The sequence below is a fragment of the Mustela erminea genome, chromosome 4, assembly GCF_009829155.1.
Source record: "Mustela erminea isolate mMusErm1 chromosome 4, mMusErm1.Pri, whole genome shotgun sequence".
Classification (NCBI taxonomy): Eukaryota; Metazoa; Chordata; class Mammalia; order Carnivora; family Mustelidae; genus Mustela; species Mustela erminea.
In genome coordinates this window covers 71,485,043-71,509,559 of record NC_045617.1, presented here as the reverse complement: position 1 = coordinate 71,509,559, position 24,517 = coordinate 71,485,043, and the positions used below count along the sequence as shown (strand labels likewise).

General features: G+C 36.9%; 1 protein-coding gene across 5 annotated transcripts in view; it reads left to right on the top strand.

The window, feature by feature from the left end:
• LOC116588466 (laminin subunit alpha-2) overlaps positions 1-24,517 on the top strand; it is a 640,912-nt gene that overhangs the window by 457,060 nt on the left and 159,335 nt on the right. For all 5 annotated transcript variants that reach the window (XM_032339558.1, XM_032339559.1, XM_032339557.1 and 2 more), the window contains 2 exons: positions 14,184-14,326; positions 18,194-18,292. In XM_032339558.1, coding sequence (XP_032195449.1) covers positions 14,184-14,326; positions 18,194-18,292 — 242 coding nt within the window. The remainder of the gene's footprint in view (positions 1-14,183; positions 14,327-18,193; positions 18,293-24,517) is intronic.

Genomic DNA, 24,517 nt, shown 5'->3' with positions numbered 1-24,517 from the left:
TCATATTCATTTATTGGTTATATGCATATACATTCTTTTAATATTATATATTTTAATGATAATTATAGTGTACTTCTAATACAATCAAATTAGTTTTATTATTATTTTCAAGTTATATTAGATATTGATGTATTTAACTAGATAATATATCGATGCTCCAAATACAAACACTAATGTAAACAGTCCTTGAATTTTAAATCATTGATTTTCTTAATTATCTAGAAGTAAACTTGAAATACAAACACCACGTTTGGTGTGCATCACCAAAAAAATACAATAACACATTAAAGACTGTGAGAGATAAAATAATGGGATTACCTTCTGACCATTTATTTTAAAGGGAGTTGTCATTATTCCCATCAACAACAGTGGCTCTAAGTTCTTATTTTGTTGATGATTAATGCTTTATATATGTTTAAATAGCTTTATAAGAAAACTCATTAAAAAAAATTTTAAAAAGCTATTTATTCTCCTTCACATCAGTGAAATTTAAACCTCCCAGAGTCCCAGGTGGTAGCAAAGGTGCTAGTCCTTCAGTGACAGACTTACTCCAGCCTTATAATGTTCATTTGCATTTTTCTTGTTCTACAGAGAAATGTACATCCCATTGCTATACATGATATTCAGGTCAGTTGCTATATTCAGGAAATTTTAATATTCTTCTGTAGGATTAAATAATGGATTTTTTTTCCTATACAAAAGAAGTGCTAAGTTATGGGGATTTTTTATATGTGTACATTTTTTCTTAAGTGTTTATAATTACTTTATAAATATTTCTTTTATATTTTTAAGATATTTATAAGAAATATTTTGTGAATACTATGTAGATTTTCTTCTGAAACATTAGTGATTTCTATTTCTAGTTATGTTTACTCTTTACCCTTTATTAGATTAACTGTTAGAATTCTTGCATAGATTATCTTTAGACTTCTCTCCTTTTCTCATATTTTAAAATTTCTCCTGTTTCAGAAAAATATGCCGTATTTCTACTATATTGACCTTTCCCAGGACTCAGTTTCTACTTCTAGTTTTGAAATAAGATAATTAATCAAGGACATAACTGACTTATCGTCAAATCTCTTTTTAAGATCTTTCTATATCCTGAAGCTAAATAAGAGCAAAATATGAAAGAATGATTCACCTGGCCTGTTTGATCTGCAGAGTCTGTTTTAACACGTGTGACTATAGTAGAATTGTGTAAGGCCTGTCAGTGGGTGTGGATGAGGGTAGTTTGGGTAGATGAGCCTGGTTTTGGTAAGAGAATATGTATGTGTAGTAAGAGAAATGTCTTCTGAGAAAAATCTCTTCTGAGCTTAAAGCACATGTTACATTGACAAATCAAAGAAATAAATTCGTGCTGGTTGTTAAGATGGTGCTGACTATAAAAATTAAAATATTTGTCCTATTATGTCATAATTTAGCACGCTGGTTAGTAGCATCGATTATATAGTTAATTTTCTCTCTTTGATTAATTCTCTAGAAAACATGACTTAATTTGGCCCACATTGTGAATTTGTATATTTTAAAAAATTTTTTAAAAACACAATAAATGTTGTAAGCATGATCATTTCATTATCTCAAGAGAGCTGCATACCTGAGGAAAGAATCTATATACCTCCTGTAAAGCTAGTTACACAGTTAATTTATTTAACAGAGGATATGAAATTGTGCTGTAGAGATTGTGCAGTAAGAGCAAATGCAGAAATTATGGAAGAGTTTCCCTAGAGCACCTAAAAGACTTATAGCTGCCATGGACAATTGCCAGTGAGCAAGCTAGGATTTAATGAGACCCAAAATGATAGATTTCTTGTGAGACATGGCCTTTTATACATGGAATTTCCATTACTGTCATGAGGAATTTATACAAATAATCTATGCCCTTAATAGGTAATGTTTAGACAGTTGAGCCAAATTCAACCCACCAAGGTTATCAACCTCCCCAATCCGAATCAGTGCCTGCCTAACCAATACATCTGTCTTCAGATTCTAGGCATTCTCCAAAGCCCCTTTTACCACACCTGTTTCATCATAATAGTGATTCCTTAAATGTTCATCTATATTGAGAGCTTACCATTTATCAGACACTATATTAAGCACTTTATATGCTTTTAAATGATTGTAACGTCCCTATACACTATTGTTGCCACTGTGTGATAACAAAACTGAATTAAGTGATTTAAGTCACTGTATCTTATAGTGACTTTTCCATAGAGCTTTGATTTGAACCTGGATGTGCCTTGCAAATCTTACTTTCTTTTACACTGACTGCCAATGTAAGACACCTAAAGCAGACATGGTTTCCCCAGTATATTCAATATTAATTAACTCAGCTCTTTATTCATTTACTTTTTGTGCTTAAAGCCCATGCTACCTCAATAAAGAATAAAAATAAAATAGGCTAAAAGATGAAAAATTTTAAATTATATAATGTTAATAGGTACATACTTTCCCCCCTACTAACTGTTGAGACTCTTTCTTCTAAGATTTAAAATATTATGGTGGTTATATGGGAGTTATTATAGATTTTTATACATCAGGGATTGTCAAGTAGAGTCCTACTTTCTATGTAAGTGAAAAACACACTAGCTGGGTGCTCAGGTTTCTTTCTAAATCATTTTATTTTTTTCTAATAGGAATAATTTGGGGTAATTCTCTGTGTCTTCTTCCCTTCCAATTATTGTTGAGTTCTGAAGAGATATTTTTATTGGACTTTCCAAAGCAGGATGGACTTCTCCTTAGTACGTTAGGTTAATACAAATTCAATGTCCTCTTCCAACCCTCATTCACAATTTACATATCATTTTATAAAATGAGAACAATCACCTGCCTTTCTGAAATTTGAGAATGAGCAATAAAGACTTTATTTATTTAACAGTAAATTTCTGTATGGTGAATCACAAAACTTGGATTTGTTCATGTCCTATTTTCTACAGATCAGTAGTTAGTACAAAACAACTCATGTAATGTTTAAAATAGATTATGAGTGGCATAGTAAAATATATTACTCTTACAGAGAACAGAAATTAAAATTAGGGGCTGTTGGCAAAATGTTATTCCATGAAGAGTACCTGAAATAGCATTTTGTAAATATCAAATTGATACTTCCTATTTTTATTCATTGCCTATGAGATAATAAGAATATAAGAGCTTAATTGCTTAGGTCACCTTTATCTATAATATAACATTTGTGGTAAGGTTTTGCTTGCCAGTATTGCAAAACCAGTTATGAAGTGTGTTTATTACCTGCAACCTAGCTAAATGGGATAGTGCAATCTAATTTGTAAAATATGCACTTTTCAGCCACTTGGTGAAAGTTAACATCTGAAGTTTTATCCTATCTTGACACTGATCTGCAGAGATGGCCAAGATTATTGTTTTTAGTATCTAGTTGTCAGCAAGTGTCTTTTTTTTTTAATTTTTAAAAATTTTAAATTTTTTAAATTAATTATTTATTTTTAGCCAGCAAGTATCTTATCACAATAATGCAGTGACCCTTGTATATTATCACTAGAACACTGTTGTATTCTTATAAATCAAAGATGATTGCTAATGGCAATTATTGCTCCCTATAAATGAGAGCAGGAACAAAATAGTGCAATGGGGCTGATCACAGTAAGGAAAATGAGACTTTCCATAATAAAAGATGACGATAAAGCAACAGTGGACCTCCAGGTGCTATTTAATAAGCTGTGGCTTTGCTTCTGGGACATGGAATCACCCTTCATCCTTACCTCTTAAATGCCACTCTCTTTCTGCCCCTATATAATCCCCAAATGCTACTTCCTATCCAAAGGCCAGTTAATCTACTCTATTTTTTTGCAACTCCAAGCTGTGGCATGTTAACCAAATCTGGATGTCCAGAATCTATAAAAGCAACTTCTATTCACCCTGTTTGCACTTTATCTGCATCTGTTTTGTTAGTAAAAGATGCTTTGAGTTTTTTGTCAACCTTCTTAGCATAGGTCCAGGATTATAAAATTGTAGAACAGCAACCATCATTCTGATTCTAGGTAATTTCCTAGTTATTGGCACTCAGTCCCAGTGATTTGATTATCATATTGAGAAAGCCATTCTCATAATGAAAGAAAGAGTTGAGCTGTTTTGTTTTCTGTCATGCTCTATTTTAAGAGTAAACTCCATTTTTTATATATATTTTTTATTAACATGTAATGCATTATTTGTTTCAGGGGTACAGGTCTGTGATTCATCAGTCTTACACAATTCACAGTGCTCATTATAGCATATACCCTCCCCCATGTCCATCACCCAGCCACTCCATCCCTCCTATTCCCCTCCACTCCAGCAACCTTCAGTTTGTTTCCTGAGATTAAGAGTCTCTTATGGTTTGTCTTCCCCTCTGGTTTTATCCCGTTTCATTTCTTCATCTCTTCCCCATGATCCTTTGCCTTGTTTCTCAAATTCCGCATATCAGTGAGATCATATGATAATTGTCTTTCTCTGACTGACTTATTTTGCTTAGCATAATACCCTCTAGTTCCATCCGTGACATTGCAAATGGCAAGATTTCATTTTTTTGGTGCCTGCATCATATTTGATTGCATTTTCTTTATCTGTTTATCTGTTGTTGGACATCTAGGCTCTTTCCATAGTTTGGCAATTGTGGGCATTGCTTCTATGTATATTGGGGTGCACATGCCCCTTTGGATTACTACATTTGTATCTTTGTGGTAAAAACCCAATAGTACAATTGCTGGGTCATAGGGTAGCTATCTTTTCAACTTTTTGAGAACTCTTTATACTGTTTTCAGAGTGGATGCACCAACTTGCATTCCCACCAATAGTGTAGAAGTGTTCCCCTTTCTCCGCATACTTGCCAACACCTGTCATATCCTGACTTGTTCATTTTAACCATTCTGACTGGTGTGAGGTATGAGGTGGTATGTCATTGTGGTTTTGATTTGTATTTCTCTGACCCCAAGTGATGTTGAGTACTTTTTCATGTGTCTGTTCGCCATTTGGATGTCTTCTTTGCAGAGATGTCTGTTCATGTCTTCTGCCCATTTCTTGACTGGATTATTTGTTCTTTGAATATTGAGTTTGATGAGTTCTTCATAGATTTTGGATACTAGCCCTTCATCTGATATGTCATTTGCAAATATCTTCTCCCATTCTGTATGTTGTCTTTCCTTGGCTTTGCAAAGTTTTTATCTTGGTGAAGTCCCGATAGTTAATATTTGCCCTTGCTTCCCTTGCCTTTGGTGATGTATCTAGGAAGAAGTTGCTGCGGCTGAAGTCAAAGAGCTACCTGTCTTCTCCTCAAAGATTTTAATGGATTCCTGTCTCACCTTTAGGTGTTTCATCCATTTTGAGTCTGTTTCTTTGTGTGGCATAAGGAAATTGTCCAGTTTCACTTTTCTGCATGTGGCTGTCTAATGGTCCCAACACCATTTGTTTAAGAGACTGTCTTTTTTCTTTTGGACATTCTTTCCTACTTTGTTGAAGATTAGTTGACCATAGATTTGAGGGCCCTTTTCTGGGCTCTCTATTTTGTTCCATTGATCTATGTGTCTATTTTTGTGCCAGTACCATTCTGTCTTGATGGTTACAGCGTTGTAATAGACCTTGAGGTCTGGAATTGTGATGCCACCAGCTTTGGTTTTCTTTTTCAACATTCCTCTAGCTATTTGGGCTCTCTTGTGGCTCCATACAAATTTTAGGATTATTCCATTTCTGTGAAAAAAAGTTGATGGTATTTTGCTAGAGATTTGATTTAAATGTGTAGATTGGTCTAGGTAGCACAGACATTTTCACAATATTTGTTCTTCCAATCCATAAGCATGGAACATTTTTCTGTTACTTTGTGTCTTCCTCAATTTCTTACATGAATATTCTATAGTTTTTTTGAGTACATATTCTTTGCCTTTTTGGTAAGATTTGTTCTTAAATATTTTATGGTGTTGGGTGCATTTATAAATGAGATAGATTCCTTAATTTCTCTTTCTTTGTCTTGTTGTTCGTATTATCAATCTTATTAATTCTTTCAAAGAACCAGGTCCTAGTTTCATATATATATATATATATATGTATATATATATATGTATATGTATATATATATATATATATATATATACATATACATATATACACACACACACATACACACACATACATACAAAAATAAGGTTAAATACAATGAAGGGATAGAATACAAAAATGAAAATTAAAATGATTCTATAATCATTAAATGAAATATAAAAATGAAAATTAAAAATGATTTTAAAAAAGAATTGATAAGAAGTTGGTTGAGAGAGGAAAGAAAAAAATCTAAAAAATAAAGAACTAGAGAAATAAATAAAATTTTTAAAAAATCAATTTTGAAAGACTAAAGAATCATCGAGAAAAAGCCATGAGTTCTACATGTTGTACTTCCCTAGTACTGGAGTTTTACTGTTCTCATTGATAGGTAAATTTGGTCTTGGCTGGACGTTCCTGCTGACCTTCTGTTGGAGGGGCCTGTTACACTGATTCTCCAATGTCTTTGCCTCAGGTAGAATTGCACTGCCCTTGCCAGGGACCAGGCTAAGTAATCTGCTAGGAGTTGCTCCTTGGTAGCTTTTGTTTGCTGAAAGCTTTCTGTATAGCTTTCGAGAACAAGAATGGAAATGGCAGCTTCCTGATCTATGGCTCCAGAGGAGCTGAGAGTTCAGGGCCCCATCTTCAATGTTCCGCCAGAGAAAAGCAGTCAGTCAGTTCCTTCTCCCTGGTCTCCAGCCACACTTCATGCTCACTTGGCCTGTGACTGAGCATTTCTGTCTCTGGCCCACGACCTCATTTGGAGTCTCTAAACCCAGCAGATTCCTGCAGTGTGCTCCGGTGCTGCTTCTCCCAGGGGAGAAAGGGGACTCTCCCAGATCTGCCACTTGTTGGGTCCCTGCTCCAAGAGCAGGGGCCTGACTGTACAATGGGTCACAGTTAGGGCAACCCTGAGTTGAGAGCCCACTCTTTGGCTCAGTCTTTGAAGCTGACTTTCCCATTCTGATACCTGGGAGTTCTCCCACATTCAAGGCACCATCATTCTTTTTGTGACCCTGAATGTCCTGAGACCACCATGTCCCAGTGAGGATTCCACCCCTCACTTCACCATTGGAGCAATGTCCCTCCACCGGACCAGACATCAAAAGTTCCAACTTTGTGCTCCCCTACTCTATCCCTTGTCTATAGGTAGCTGATGGAGACTCCCTCCCCCACAGTCTATCTTCCTGTATATTGCCTCAGATCATTTCTCCATCTGTCCTACCTTCTAGGAAGTGTTCGTTTTTCTGTTCAGAGTTACTGCTATTCTTTTCTTTGATCTCTTGTTGAGTTTGGAAATGTTCATAATGGTTTGATAACTAGCTGAATTCCAGGGCCACATGAAATATAGGTCTCCTACTCCTCTGCCATCTTTGAGCCCAAGAGTAAACTCCATTTGATTACAGTTTTTACTCTGTGAGATCCAAGATTCATTGACCTCAAAGAGCAATAGAATCATAAGATCTTCAAGTCAAAGGAAGTCTAAGTAAGATAGTGTAATTGCCTTTTCTGTGGTATCCTTGAAGCAGGCCATCTTCTGATGCCAGGAAACATGCTGTCATGATGTGTCTCCAGAAGGTTCAAATATTTGGCTGGCCACATACACGTTGTGTGATGTCATTTAGTCAACTCTTCTAAACTTCATTCATCATCTGTAAAATGGAAAAAAAATACTATATACATGTATGTGAAGTACCTAAACAAATAGATGCTCAGTAAATTCTAGGCATTATTAGCATTGTGGTTAGTATTTGACCACTTTTTACCAAAAACATATTTTGTACAGCTCATCTGTTTCTGATGAAATATTTGTTAGGCTGACATGGTTTTCTGTAATTCTGTCTCATTCTAGGCTCTTCAACTCACTGAAAACCCCTTTTATGACCACCTTATATTTTCTCCTAAGTTTTCACATGGCAGTATTTATAGACTCATATATACAATTATTTTGACTATTTTACTCATCTTTTAAATGAGGATATTAATAGCACTTTATAGAATTGCTGTGAACAGTAGATAAGATAATGGAGGCAAGAAAGAACATATTGCCTGCTATGTAATGAATATCATATAGATAAAAGTTACTATCCCAGTATTATTATATTATAGTGCTTACGAAAAAGTTACCCTTTTTTTGAACAGTTATGCCATACTTAAACATATTGAGCTTGTGTTTTATACATATCTATATATACATACAGGTATAAACAACACACACTTATGTACAGCATTTAACATATATATTAAATAAAATTTATACAAAATATTTTAAAATTAAGTTAAAATTAAAAAGTTATATTATGTAACATATAAATATATAAATATATTTATTATAAATGTTTATATTATGTATTCTATATAATTATACTTACATATTACATGATATATTAAATATACAAATTATATATAATATATAAAACAACTTGATACATGAATAGGTTCATCAGCTTCATCTAAAGCCTACAGAATACCTTTCCCTTTACTCAGAAAAAATAGGCAAAAAAAAGCCTTCTTAATCAGTTTCAAACCAAATTTTTATTTTAGAAGATATTTCTACACAATAATAAGCCCTAAATATATCCCAATCTAAAAGTTTCTTCTTGAAGGGGATAAAGAAAGGAGAGAAATATAAAATCCATATCCTAAGAATTATGAATGGCCTTCATATAAAAGAGTTAAAATAAACATGAATATAAGTACACAAATTTTTTCTTTTGTTAGAAATGAATATTTACTCATTTATCCCTATTTTATTAGAGCAGACAATTTATGTATCTTTACCTAAAATTGGTTAATGGGTTTGGCCTTTTCAAAAACACTCAATGCACTCATTTCAGCATCAGCTTCTTTGGTGTGGGCGTAGTGTGTGACTTTTTTTATGACAGTAATCCAATAGTTATTATGCATGAGGGACTCTGGTAGAAATGCAGTATTTTGTACTAATTGCTAACAGAAAGATCTGTAATATCAGCTGCATGATTTGTCCTTTACATGTGCCTAGCTATAACAATCTGAATTTAGTACTGCATTTGTTAATATTAGACACAAATTTATCCTGACACTTTTATAGGCAAAGCCTCAGAAACATTTAGTCATGTAAAATATAATCATAGTCTTGAAATATTTGCTTTTGTTCCCATGCCGATTAGCCAGGATCTCACTTTATAACCTTATCTCTTGCTGAATAGAATGGTTGGACGAGATTCTTTGGGGGTCCTGGTTATAAGATAGGTATTAATTTTCACTGAGCAGTTACCGCACCTTTATCAAAGAATAACTGTTTACATAATGTGAATATTCTATGTCTCTGTACACTCTTCAAATCTTCCCTCTCATAGTAAATTAAATGTGGTTTTAATTTGCATCTGCGTTTTTGCCAGACAGTCCCAACTTTTTTTTGTTTTTAAGATTTTATTTATTTGACAGACAGAGATCACAAGTAGGCAGAGAGGCAGGCAGAGAGAGAGGAGGAAGTAGGCTCCCTGCTGAGCAGAGAGCCCGATGTGGGGCTCGATCCCAGGACCCTGAGATCATGACCTGAGCCGAAGGCAGAGGCTTTAACCCACTGATCCACCCAGATGCCCCAAGTCCAGACTTTTTGAGGACAAATAAAAGTAGCCTGCGGTATAAGTAAAATATTTTGTGTCAGAATAAAATAACAAGCCATTATATAAAAGGCACATTTCCCCATGTGTTTATTGTCTAACTGCATGAACTAAACTTACACAGAAGCTTTGGAAAAATCCCCATGGATGTCATATCCATAAGTCTTTCTGACCCACTTGGACAGATGTTAGTGTATTACTTGGAGCATACTATAAAACTTACCTTTCACTTAGGGAAATGTGCTTCTACTTTGTTCATCAAAAAGCAAATACAGAGACCATGAGACATGGGACAATAATAGACCTTTGGACACAGAGACATAAAATGGGATGTATGAGTCCTTGAAATTAAATACTTTTTTATTTCAACAACTGAAGATGAGGAACCAAAACAGATGGGCAGGGGATAGAATGAACAAGAGAAAAGTCAGTATTCATCATGCTTCTTGGCATTCTAGCTCACCAGTTTACTCTGTAGTGTATTACAGTAAATCAGATCTAGTTCTGCATTCCAGTGCTTGATTTATTCTTATATGAAGTAAAAACTTAGAAAACATTTCCCTGGAAATTTCTGGAGCCACCAGTGAGGAACCTCTAGCTACACTATTATCAGTGACCTGATTCAATTTCTTTTTGGAAATAGGTAGGTTATAAATTATAAATACCTTAGAGAAAGGGCTAGCAAAGGATTCCTGAAGAACACACTGCCCTAAAAACCATGGTGAGACATCCTATTATGAAATATCTCTCAAGATCTTGAAAGTAAAAACAGCATATTTTTTGCTTATATCCTGGGAACATCTGCCCAAAATCCATCTTCACTAGAAGTTGAATGGAACTTTATAACAATGATAAACTTGCCCTCAGTGGGGAGGAACCTTTGTATCCTTCCTAACTTTTAATAAAATTAAGAATAGTTACTAATACTTATTCTTAGCCTGTGAATTGCTACCTGTAATTCTGATCTGAATTTGAACTCTAAATCATATTTGCAAAATTTGGGAAAGTGCATTAGTTATGTATTGCTGCCACTCCAAAATTCAATAGCTTAAAACAACAACTGGATATATCCTCGTTTCTGTAGGTTGACAGTTTGGGCTGACTCCAATGGATAGTTCTTTTGTTACCATGCCTGGGGAGTTTCAGATAGCCCCACTCACATGATGAGGCCTCAGCTGGAATGGTCAGGTCTCCTTTCTCTTGCTCGCAGCTGCCTCTCTTCCTCAAGAAGACTCATCTGGGATTATTCATAAGGCAGCAGGGTTCCAAGAATGTGAAAGCAGAAAATATTGAACCCCTTGAAGCTGAGGCTCAAGAGTCATACAGTACTCCTCTGAGACACTCCTTGGGTCAAAGTGTGTCAAAATCCAACCCAGATTTAAGGGATGGGAAACAGACTCTACCTCTTAATGAGAGAACAGGAAGGAAGGGGTGTTGCTTTTAATCCTCCCCAGAACTGACCATTGCCTTTATCTGGTCAGTAACCCATCTGTGCTTCTTTCTTGATAACATTTTGTAACATTTTTCTTCCCCTCCCTTCCTCCATTCCAATAACTCTTTCCTGGTTCAAAACTAAATTACCTCAAAACAAACAAAGAAGCTGAATTACTTTTTACAGGTATCATAACAGCCGTATCTTGACATTAGTCAGACTCCGCCTCTCCAGTCACATGACAATTTTCTCTTACCATTGTTTTTATTCTGTTCTCCTGTTCCTCACCTATCAGTGTTGTTCTCCAGTTCCTTTCTCATGATCACTTCCTCCCATTTAGACACTTCCTGTTTGACCATTCTTCTCTCACTCCCTCCCTTTCCCTTGCTACCTCTCTTTTTTCTCTCCTTCTAGTACTCTGCTCTACTCCAAAATATTTTTTGTTCTTCTTTCACAAAGATAGCAGTAAGCACATATTTTTTTTATTATGCTTACTCTGTGCGAGACACTATCCTAAACACTGTGACCAAAGGTGTTTAAGGTCTCTTCTCTGGTGTGGAAGAAGCAGTATATAAATACAGTAATAAGATAGCTCAACACACATGAGTGTTAAGATAACAAGACCAAGGGAATGCAGTAGTGACTGGTGGAGACAGTCATTTCTGAGTCATCGTGGCCTTCCTCTATGAGGAAGTGACACTTGAGCCCTTGATCTGAACATCCAGGAGCCACATAGAGGAAGGTGCAGGGAGAAGTGTCCAAGGCAGTGGAGACAATGAGCAAAATGACACCTTTCATCTTTAGGATTGAGCATCCCTAAAGCTTATCATCTGCAATGGTGGTTCAAAACCCTAGCTGTATGACAGAACCATCTGTAATCTTTTAAAAATCCTGATGCCTTGGCCTTACCCCAGACCCGATAAATCAGATGCTCTGAAGGTGGGGGTGGGAAGTACCTGGTGGTTATCTGTATTTTATAAATCCCCACAGGATATTAATGTACAGACAGAACTGAGACCAACCAACCTGCAGCAGTGCTTCGCAAACATTAACATGTGTAGGTCACATGAGAATCTTTGTAAAATGCAGATTCTGAGCCACAAGCTCTGGAGTGGGCCCAAGATTGTGCACATCTAAGAAACTCCCAGGTGACGGAAACGCTGCCAATCTCAGTACCCCCGAACTGTGTCATACAGACAGAAGTATTAGTGTTCACCTGAGACAAAAAAGCACATTCTCAGAGAATCAGAAGCCAGCCAACTCAGTTGCCCCTTGAATCAGAAACACTGGGGGTATAGCTATCTCCTGTAATTTAAGAAAATTCTCCAGATGATTACGAGACCCACTAACGTTGAGAACCAGACTGTGTCTTGATGTTTAGACAGACTCAGTTCAACACCTAATTGTGTTGCACGTTGTGTTCCCTGTAATTGTTTCACGTAGACAGGTGTGTTAAATCTTCTCAAGCACTCGCATTGAACTGGGAGCAGGAAGGCACAATGCTCTGTTGTCTTTACTGAGTTTCCATGCAGAGCAAATTCCCTTTCATTCCCGTTAGCAGAAGAGGAAGAGAATACAGCTCTAGTTCCACATTTCGGCTCCTCTTCCAAAGCCTCTTTGTTCACTCAGCTGGCGAAGCTCCTGCAGGTGACACTATACAGTTGCAGGTAGCACCTGTGCAGGGCTGATTTACTGAAAGCCCTGCTGGGGCAGTTGAACCCCTGCGTAGGGATCTTGTAACTCACTTCTAACTGCTGTCCTATCAAAAAATCACCGACTGCACTACTTGTCTTTGTTTGCAAGCTTTAGTTAATGGCTTCCTCACCATTAGGCAGCTCAGGGGAGTAATTGAGAGGACTAATTGAATTCTTGCCAATTTGGGGCATGGTCCAAAGCTACTCCAAGTCTTGGTATTTGCCATGTTGTGCATTTACCTCTCTTCTCATGTGCATAGTTTTGATACCTCCTTCTGCTGAATATATGCCAGAAATTAAAACTGTCTACATGAATACATATCATAAATATGGTAGCTTGTGCTCCTTGGCATGGAGAAGCTACACCTCATTGCTCTGTTGCAAAGAGTTAGAAAAAAAAAAGAACTAAAAACTTCGAACTGAATATGTACATATTTAAAATCCAGAAGAATTCGTGTACTTTTATTTTAGAAATTCTATTGTTTATGAAATTAATCTAATAGTGAAAAAAACTATCAATTTTTTTTTCTCTCTACTAACTCTACCAACAGTCTCCTTCCACCACACCAAGCTTGAATACTCGCTTTTCCTAATTATCGAGAAGATTATACATAGAGCATTAGCACTTCTGGCTACTTAAGGAATAACATTTTCCTGGCCCTTAGCAATTATTTATCCACAAGACTGAATGAGGTTAATTAGCAAAGCAGGAATTTGTGGGAGTGCGTGTAATGATGGGCAATAACGTGTTGAAAGGCTAAAGAGGAAAAGTTGGCAAGTAAGTCAGTAAGTAAATAAATCCATACATAACATGAGCCAAAAAACACAAATTATAAAAAGAAAAGTTCTTTCTTTTGACTTTTTTTTTTTAATAATTCTTTTCAGTAGTGTCAAGTGGAAAAGTTGTACAAATTTGGGATAGGCAGCATCCATGGTACGTGAAACACTTGAAGACCCAGTTGCTATAAATGCTCTCCAGGGCACTCCAGGGGAGCACAGTATATTTGAATACAGTTTTAGACACAAGAGCATGTTTTATTCTCTAGTTACAGATGTCCTCTAGATTGCTCATGTGGGAATTGCTGAAGCATTTCTAATGTTCTGTCCCGTGTCTTACCTCTCGTACTTCTGCAATATGCTTGTCCCCCTCAAAATCCATCTGCTTCTCCTCTTTGGTTCCTCAGCTTATGTCCCTGTCCCTATCTCAGCTTCTGGTCAAAGGCATGTCTTCTCGTCTGTTGGTCGTTTCCTCTTTTTTTCAACCATCATCTATTTGAAAGTATTAATTATCTAAGATGGGTAGTGTCATCTCTCACGGAATTATACGTGGGCCATAAAATATTTCATAGCTGAGATCTTTGAATATCTGCTAGGGATGCTTAATGGAAATAAATATTCCTTGTTGTTTCCCTTTCACAGTTTGTGGAGATGAATGCACGGGCCTTCTTCTTGGTGACTTGGCTCGCCTGGAGCAGATGGCCATGAGTATCAACCTCACTGGCCCACTACCTGCCCCATACAAAATGCTGTATGGTCTTGAAAATATGACTCAAGAACTAAAGGTAGGTTGGAGCAGTAACGTCAAGAGCCCGGGAAAAGATGACAGAAGCTTCCCAAGGGGCAGTGGCCAGATTCGCAAATATTCTTCCCATTGCCCCAAATCAAAGCAAGCAGCCAGGAGGAAATTCAGAGACTTTCTAAACCAGTGTTTTTGAAATTTGAGTATTATACTATAACAGATTGCTATTAAGGGAAAGAAGCTTATGTGCCCTCAGTGCTTGGCCTAAATCAGCTTTATTATGTTATTTAAATATGTACCAACATAAAATCAAGTATAGTTCCCTATACTTACAGCTCTATAAAATCAAAACACATTAATCCTCCCAAAAGCCTAAAACACCAATAAAATTAAAATTAAAAACATTAATATAAAATAACAGATGATTTTTGTTGAGAGCAAATTGCTGCTTGCGACAGGAATATGCCCCTAACTACTTCCACACAGGTTCTTTCATCAGTGTGTATGTTACATGTAACCCCTACCGTTCCACGGTATGAACTACAGAGCCCCTCGCAAGGGGTCCTTGGCATCACTTGAGAAGGCCACATGATTTACATGTTCAATCCACCACACAACAGACATGCGTGCAGAGGCGGGTTTTGAGATCAGGTGACCAGATCCATCTCTCAGGGGCCCAGCCTGACTTCCAGAAACGCTTACATTAACATTTAAGCTTCCTGTCAAAATGAAAACTCAAGATTAAAATTTTGTACTAGAGAGCTAGGAGACCTTTGAAAACACTTCACTGAGAACTAATTTGAAAAACACTGTTCTAAAACATTCTTAAAACTTTTGGTAGTGGGTGGGAGTGGAGGAAATGTTAAGGAAATTGAGATTTCATCTGATGAAAAAAGATGGAAAGTGACTCCAAATACACCATCGGTCAATGATCACGTAGTTTTGAGAAGTCCTGGAGAATTTCAGTATTGCACTTGATTCCCTGGGAGTTTTACAGCTCCTATGCTGTGGTCACTCCCCTCAGTCTATGTGGTTATAGCAATAATTTAAGAATCAGGAGAATCGGGGCACCTGGGTGGCTCAGTGGGTTGGGCCACTGCCTTCGGCTCAGGTCATGATCTCAGGGTCCTGGGATCGAGTCCCACATCGGGCTCTCTGCTCAGTGGGGAGCCTGCTTTTTTCCCTCTCTCTCTCTCTCTGCCTGCCTCTCCGTCTACTTGTGATCTCTCTCTGTCAAATAAATAAATAAAATCTTTAAAAATCTTTAAAAAATCTTTAAAAATCTTTAAAAAAAAAAAGAATCAGGAGAATCATCATGTGTTTTACACATTTTTGACTTACCGTATTATACAAAGATTGGAGAAACAGGTAATATTCAGTTACCACGGGATGCATTATGAGAGTGTAATTCGTGTTAGAACTTGAAGGATAGACACAATTTAATAGGCAGAGAAATATTGGCAAGGACGGTTTATTCACTAGACACTGGAAGATACTCTTCTAGGGAGTATATTCTATAATCTGAACCATGGCCTTCAAGGCAAGTATTATTAGTCCTATTTTCCAGAAGAGGAAGCCAATAATGATGACAGCAAAAATAACTAACACTCATTGATTAGTATCTCTGTTCAAAGCAATTAACTGACTAAAGCCTCACATGAATTATCATACATAAATCTTATAGAAACTCCAAGAGGTAGGAAAGAAGTACTGTATCATCCATGTTTTTTTCAGGTAGGGAAACCGAAATATAGAAAAGTTACATATGGAACCCAGGATCACACAGCTATTCAATGCAGAGCCAGGATTTGAGTAGGGAACGGTACTATGACTCTAGAGCCGGGAGAATGAAACTACCTTTGTCAAGCTCAGAGAGAGAGAAAGTAACTTGCCTGGAAAGGCCCAGCCCAGCTTCCCTGGCCCTGGGCTTGTACTCTTGCCATGGAGTCTAAGAGAGTGTGTGAGCCAAAGCAGAACTGTGAATTCACAGGACTTGTCTATCAGACATGAGAAGGCAGGCAGGCTAGTAAAAGATAAGGCTAGAAACTTGAGTGGGGCATGGTGATGTGAAGGACAACCTTGAAAGCTAGACAGAGGAATCTTGAGTTTACCTTGTAGTAACAGGAGTTTTAATAAGGAAGATGCTGACTGGATGTTTTCCTTAGTCCCCCCTTATTCATTTACTTATTCATTTACTCATGGTCAGCAATGGCTCACAAGCAGATGATCCTCCTTCTGACTTACCATCAGGTCAGTAGTAGCCTCATGTATGCCACAGTGCCTCGCTATGTAAGCATTTCATCATCTCACATCATCACAAGAGAGGTGCCTATAGTCCAGTAGAATGTTTTGAGAGAGGGAGAAAGTATAGTCACATGATTTTTATTATAGCGTATCTTTATAATTGCTCTATTTTATCATTGTTAATCTCTTATGGGTCTAATTTATGAATTAAACTTTATCCTAGGCTCATATGTATAAGAAAAAACCAGTATATCAGGGTTCAATAGCATCAGTTTCAGGCATCTACTGGGGGTCCTGGAACATAACCCTCCAGGGATGAGGGGGAACTGCTATACATGGGGGGATTACAAAGAAAGGAAATTGAACTAGAAGAGAAAATACTTCAGTAGGACATAAACAATTTTGAAAATACTACCTAAGCACCGGATGAAGTAGTGAAAGGCCCTAATGGAAGAGCTTTTCATCTGTGACCACCACCTGAGCCAAGAGATACAGTCTTCTACCTCCTGAGCGCTGGCTGAGTGTTGGTCAAAACCACCTTGATTTTCCTTCCATTCCAGTCTTCCTTGAATCTGGGTTTGTGTCCTTCTTTTACAATGTACTTAATACCTGGGTACTTGGGATCCTATCTTAATATTTTAAAAATAGTAAGCAAGTTATTTTACCTCCTTGTTTGTTTCCTTTCTCTGTGTCAGTGCTATCTGGTTCCAGCCTGAGATCACTGAGAAAAGAGTTGAGGTTCTGAGCTCATTGCAACAAGGCAGACACTGCCCACCATGGGGCATGTGGGCATGTCTCCAAAGGTCATAGAAAAGACTCTGAGTATTTGGGTTTGTGCTAGGTGTTCTGGGGTAGCTGTAAAGAAGCAGGGGTTTGGGCTGGATTGGGTGCTATTAGGAAGTGGGGGTAATGGATGATTCTAGTGAATCTTACAGAGAAGGAGGGAAGAACACAGGTTAGCTAAGCTATAATGACCAAAGGGACAGTGGTCACTCAGATTCAACAGCAAATGGATCTTTGGTATCTTTGAGACCGTGGCTTTGTCTGTGCTTAGAGAAGATTGTGGCGTGATCTTATTTTCTTTCATAGATCCCTGTCACAGGGTGACCTTGTCTAATGTTACTGTTCTGTGACATTGACTATGTTCAACAAGGAAAATGGCCCCTCTGTGAGTGCCTGGCCAGGCCCCCTCCTCTCTTTCTTTTCTGTAAACTGTATCTCTGTTCATTGAAATGGGAGCCTTGAACATTTGGACAGAGTTCATCTTGACTCTACCCCTTACTGGCCATGTGATCTTGTGTAGGTTTTAACTTTCTTTGAACCACAGTCTCCTCAGACACAAAACAAAATAACATTTACCTCATAGAACTGTTTTAAGAATTAAGTGTGTGTGTGTTGGGGGGGACCCTGGCACATACTAATTTCTCAGTAAATAACTGCAACTTGCATTGCTTGCCAAGATATTCTGCATAGCACTGGAGATATATAGATATAGATACATATATCTATGTATCTTTTCTAGTTGAACCAGTTTCCTTATCTTTTCTTGGAAGATAAGAAGAAGAAATACTTTATATATAAAGAAAAACTGTTGTGTTAAGTGTGCAACCCTATGATCACTGCAAAACCATTTACTAAAATGTATATGGGATGAAATCTTTTTCAGCACCTGCTCTCACCTCAGCGGGCCCCAGAGAGGCTCATTCAATTGGCAGAAGGCAATCTGAACATGCTCGTGTCAGAAATGAATGAGCTTCTGACCAGGGTAAGTTGGGAGGGTCATGAATCTCCTTACAGCAGATAGATCATGTGTATTAAGGAAAATTACATCAAATTTCTGAAGTGCAAATCTTGTTGTTTCTAATTCCCAATTTGGGGGAGAAGTAGATGTATCTTAACCTGATACTTCTGCCTCAAAGAAAATCCTGAAGCTCAGTAGCATCAACAGAAGTTGTGATTCTTGGGCAGTGTCAAGGACAAGGGCTAAAAATATCAGTGACAGTGTATTTTGAAAATTCTATCCAGTCACACATAAAAGTTTTTATCAGTTTTGAATTCCAACAACACTGTCTTTGACTATGTAAGGAAAAAGAAAAACAAATGAAAATACTTAAAGGCGCTTTGATCTTATCACGGGATATTTGCATTTGTATAGAAATAATACAGTCGAAATCAGTATTCCTAACAAAAGAGGAAATCTTTATTGTGAAAATCCAAAGTATTTAAGACACTTTGAAAAGTTAGAATGTAAAGTTCCTGTTACATTTATTGGACTTTTTAAGGAATTGGGTGTTTTAAACTTTAAAAAACCTGAAGAAGGTCATTTCTTTTTGCTGTTAGAGAATGAAGAAAACAACATAAAGTCCGCCATCTTGTGGCCAGAAAAATGTATGAGCAGAAAACAGGCCTGTAATTTAGGGATCCAGTTTGATTATTTAAGAGCTTTAAATGATGAAGAATATTGAAGCTAGATGTCCTTACATATTATCTAGTTCATTTCTTTGTTTATTTGTTCAAGAAGAAATACCTCAGGTCGTGACAATGAAAAGAATTACCACTGGCCATATAATTAACTAAACTCAGAGACCTAAGTAGAACCCAGTCTCCAGGGGCACCTGGGTGGCTCTGTCAGTTAAACATCTGCCTTTGGCTCAGGTCATGATCACAGGGTCCTGGGATTCAGCCCCATGTCGGGCTCCATGATCAGTGGGGAGTCTTTTGGAGGCTCTCTCTCTCTCTCCCTCTGAGCCCCCTACTCCCAACTCGCGCACAGGCACTCTCTTTCTCTGTCTTAAGTAAATATATATATTTTTTAAGATTTTATTTGTTTCTCAGTGGGAGAGAAAGCACAAGCGGGGGAGAAGCATGCAGGGGGAGAAGCAGGGTTCCCACTGAGCAGGGAGCCAGATGTAGACTAGATCCCTGGACCCTAGAATCATGACCTAAGCTGAAGGCAGACACTTAGCCGAGTGAACCACCCATACATATGTATGTAGATGTGTGGAGGGTAATATGGGACAACTGCAAGCAAATATGTAATAAAACATGAAATAAAATAAAGGAATAAGAAATGTACCTGAGAAACATAAATGGAATGATTTAATCTCTTTAAGGATAATTAGGGAAAATTCCATGGACCAGGAAGCGTTTCATTTATTCATTCATTTTATTAGTACTTATTGGGCAGATACCATGTTCTTGGTACTCTGTCAAAATGACAGACACTGGGAATAGAGGAATAGGAAAAACTGACACAAGCATTGCTCTCAGTGATTTGATTATAGCTTAATTATTTAAACCTAGAAACAAGAGCTATTTTACTAGGAATTTCAGACCTTTATAATGTCTTAGCCTATATCTTTTTTATCTTCTCAGCAGAAACTCCCATACTGAATAAATTTTTAAAAATAGGCTTCCTGTATTAGAGAAGTTGAAGGTTATAAGAAAAGTTGATTGGAAAGTACAGATGGTTCCCATATACCCCCTAACCCTATATATACATAGCTTTCCCATTATTAACACCCTCACCCCAGAGTGGTATGCTTATTACAATAAAGCTACACTGACAATCATTGTCATTCAAAGTTCATAGTGTACTTTTTCGTTCATTCATGGTGTTTTACATTCTTTAGGTTTTGAGAAATGTTTACTGACATGTATACACCATTATAGTATCATACAGAGTAGTTTCACTGCCCTAAAAATGCTCTATGCTCCACCTACTCAAATCTCTCTCCTCTTAAACCCCTGGAAAAGGGATCTTTTTACAGTCTCTATAGTTTTGCCTTTTCCAAAGTACCACATAGTTGGAATCATACAGTATGTAGCCTTTTCACATGGGCTTCTTATACTAGGTAATATTCATTTAAGTTTCCTCTATATCTTTTCATGGTTTTATTACTCATTTCTTTTTTAGTACTGACTGATATTTTCCATTGTCTGATTGTACCACAGTTTATTTATCCATTCATCTGCTAAAGGACATCCTGGTTGCTTCCAAGTTTTGGCAACATGAGTAAAGCTACTATAAACATTTGAGTACATAAGTTTTCAATTCATTTTTGTAAGTAACAAGGAGCTCAATCAGTGAATCATAATGTAAAAGCATGTTTCATTTTGTAAGAAATCACCAGACTGTCCTCCAAAGTGGGCAGTGCCATTTTGCCTCTCACCAGCAATGAATACGAATTCCAGTTCCTCCACAACCTCACTAGCGTTTGGTGGTGTCACTGCTTTGAATTTTTGCCATTCTGTTATGTGTGTAGTTGTAGCTCCTTGTTTTAATTTATAGTTCTCTAATGATATATGATACCAAACATCTTCTTATTGGAACCCTCATGAATGGAATTAGTGCCTTTACAAAAGGAACACTTATAGAAAAAAGATTCTTTTCTGCCTCCTGACCTTATGAGGACACAGTGAAAAATGATACTAGGAAGTGAGTTCTCACCAGACATCAGACCCATGGGGGACTTGATCTTGTGCTTTCCCCCAAATTCCAGAACTATGAGAAATAAACTTTAGTTGTGATAAGCCACCTAATGTATAATATTTGGTTATGGCAGCCCAGATGGACTAAGACAAGTCTTTTCTTGTTTCCTTTTTATTTGCATTGTTTGTTTTCTTATTATTTAACTTTAAGAGGTCTTTGTCTGTTTTGGATCATAGCTCTTTATCAGATATGTCCTTCATAAATATTTTTCCCCAGTCAGTGGCTTGCTTTCTCATTCTCATATCTCTCACAGTGCAGAAGTTTATAATTTTAATGAAGTCTAGTTTATCAATTGTTTCTTTCATGTATTTGACTTTGGTGTTATATCTAAAAGTTGTCACCATTTTTAAGGTCATATAGATTTTCTTGTATGTTATCTTCTAGGTGTTTTATAGTTTTATATTTTACATTTAGGTCCAGCATCCAATTTCAGTTAATTTCAGTACTATGTTTAAATAAATTTGTTATTTTAGAATTATTTTAGATTTACAGAAAAGTTTTAAAGGTAATATAGAGATTTCATCTATACTCCATACTCAGTTTCCCCTATTAATTTCTTGGTACAGTGTATCTGTCACAACTAATGAATTAGTATTGATCCATTATTATTAATAAAAACTGTACTTTATTCAGATTTCTTCAGTTTTCACTTAACACTTAACATCTGTATTATTCCAGAATCTCATTCCAGGATACTGCATCACATTTTATGTCATCATGTCTTTTAGGCAATGGACTGAGATTTAGACTTCCTTGTTTTTGACGATTTGGTAGTTTTGACCAGCTCATGTATTTTGTAGGATGTCCCTCATTGGGGTTTGTCTCATGTTTTTGTGGAAGGAAATTGAGTTATGGGTTTTTGTGGGAAAGGCTAAAGAAGATAAAGTATCATTTTTATCATTTTATCATTTTTATTACATCAAATTAAGAACCCATGTAATCAGTGTGTCTTATTATCTTGATTACCTGCTAAGGTAATGTTTACCAGATTTGTCCACTGTAAATTTACCCTTTTTCTAAGACCATTTTTATCTGTGCATTCTTCAGATTTTATAACACAAAAAGCCTAGAAATAAGACTACTGAAAGCAAAGATCTCTTCAATGAAGTGGGGATGAGGAGGAAATGAAAATCCTCATTTATCAATTAAACTTGTCTCTATCACATTTATGATTAGAAACATAAATATCATGGAAACTTTAAATACTCAAATCAGCATGATCAATTCTTCCCTTGTGGTCAAGCTGCATGAAAATCAAAAGGTGAATTGATACATATGGAATCATCACATTACGGAAATATCCAATAGTATTATCCTGAGACCACCAGTACCTTTATCTCATGGCCTTGAATGATCCAGCATTGGATGTGGTGGCCATGACTTTCATGGCTACATTAGAGGAGACATTGCCTTAAATTAGGAGCTCATATAGGAATTACTTAGGGCCAGGTCTCACTTCCAAAGGTTGTGATGTAATTGTTCTGAGGGGGGCAGTAAGTGCACTGGGATTTTCAAGAGCTCTTCCAATGATTCTGATGTCAGCCAAGGTTGAAAACTGTGAGCTTATACTCACCTGATAATTTCAGCTACCATTCTGCAGGAGAGTTCTTTCACTGGTACAGACAGTATTTTTTTATTATTAATTATTTTTATTCACATATAATGTATTATTCGCCCCAGGGGTACAGGTCTGTAAAATGTCAAGCTTCTACATTTCACAGCACTCATCATATCACATACTCTCCCCAGTGTCCATAACCCAACCACCCTCTCCCTACCCACTTCACCCAGCAACCCTCAATTTGTTTTGTGAGACTAAGAGTCTCTTATGGTTTTTCTCCCTCCCAACCCCATCTTGTTTCATTTTTTCCTTCCCTATCCCCCAAGCCCCCCAACCCGCCTCTCAAATTCCTCGTATCAGAGAGGTCATATGATAATTGTCTTTACCTGATTGACTTATTTCACTAAGCATAATACCCTCTAATTTCATCCACGTCATTGCAAATGGCAAGATTTCATTTCTTTTGATGGTTGCATAGTATTCCATTGTATATATGTACGACTGCTTCTTTATCCATTCATCTGTTGATGGACATCTTGGTTCTTTCCATAGTTTGACTATTGTGGACATTGCTGCTATAAACATTCGGGTGCACGTGTCCCTTCAGATCACTACATTTGTATCTTTAGGGTAAATACCCAGTATTGTGATTGTTGTAGAGTAGTTCTATTTTCTACTTTTTGAGGAACCTCCATGCTGTTTTCTGGAGTGGCTGTATTCACACCAGCAGTATAGGAGGGTTCCCCTTTCTCCCCTTTCTCCCCATCATTTCCTGACTTGTTAATTTTAGACATTCTGACAGGTGTGAGGTGATATCTCATTGTGGTTTTGATTTGTATTTCTCTGATGCCAAATGATGTGGAGCACTTTTTCATGTGTCTGTTGGCCATGTGGATGTCTTCTTTGCAGAAATGTCTGTTCATGTCCTCTTCCCATTTCTTGATTGGATTATTTGTTCTTTGGGTGTTGAGTTTGATAAGTTCTTTATAGATTTTGGATACTAGCCCTTTATCTGATATGTCGTTTGAAAATACCTTCTCCCATTCTGTCAGTTGTCTTTTGGTTTTGTTGACTATTTCCGTTGCTGTGCAGAAGCTTTTGATCTTGATGAAGTCCCAATAGTTCATTTTTGCTCTTGCTTCTCTTGCCTTTGGCAATGTGTCTAGGAAGAAGTTGCTGCAGCTGAGGTTGAAGAGGTTGCTGCCCGTGTTCTCCTCAAGGATTTTGATGGATTCCTTTCTCACATTGAAGTCTTTCATCCATTTGGAGTCTATTTTGTGTATGGTATAAGGAAATGGTCCAGTTTCATTCTTTTCCATGCAGCTATCCAATTTTCCCAATATCATTTCTTGAAGACACTGGTTTTGTTTTGTTTTGTTTTTTCCATTGGACATTCTTTCCTGCTTTGTCAAAGATTAGTTGACCATAGAGTTGAGGGTCTATTTCTGGGCTCTCTATTCTGTTCCATTAATCTGTGTGTCTGTTTTTGTGCCAGTACCATACTGTCTTAATGACAGTTTTGTAATAGAGCTTGAGGTCCAGAATTGTGGTGCCACCAACTTTGGCTTGCTTTTTCAACATTCCTCTGGCTATTTGGGGTCTTTTCCAGTTCCACATAAATTTTAGGTGTTTTTTTCCATTTCTTTGGGGGGGGGGGAAATGGTGGTATTTTGATAGGTATTTTATTAAATGTGTAGATTGCTTTAGGTAGCATAGACATTTTTACAATACTTTTTTTTTCCAGTCCATGAGTATGGAACATTTTCCATTTCTTTGTATCTCCTCAATTTGTTTCATGAGTACTTTATAGTTTTTTGAGTACAGATTCTTTGCCTCTTTGGTTAGGTTTATACCTAGGTATCTTGTGGGTTTTGGTGCAGTTGTAAATGGGATTGACTTTTTAATTTCTCTTTTCTCTGTCTTGTTGTTGATGTAAA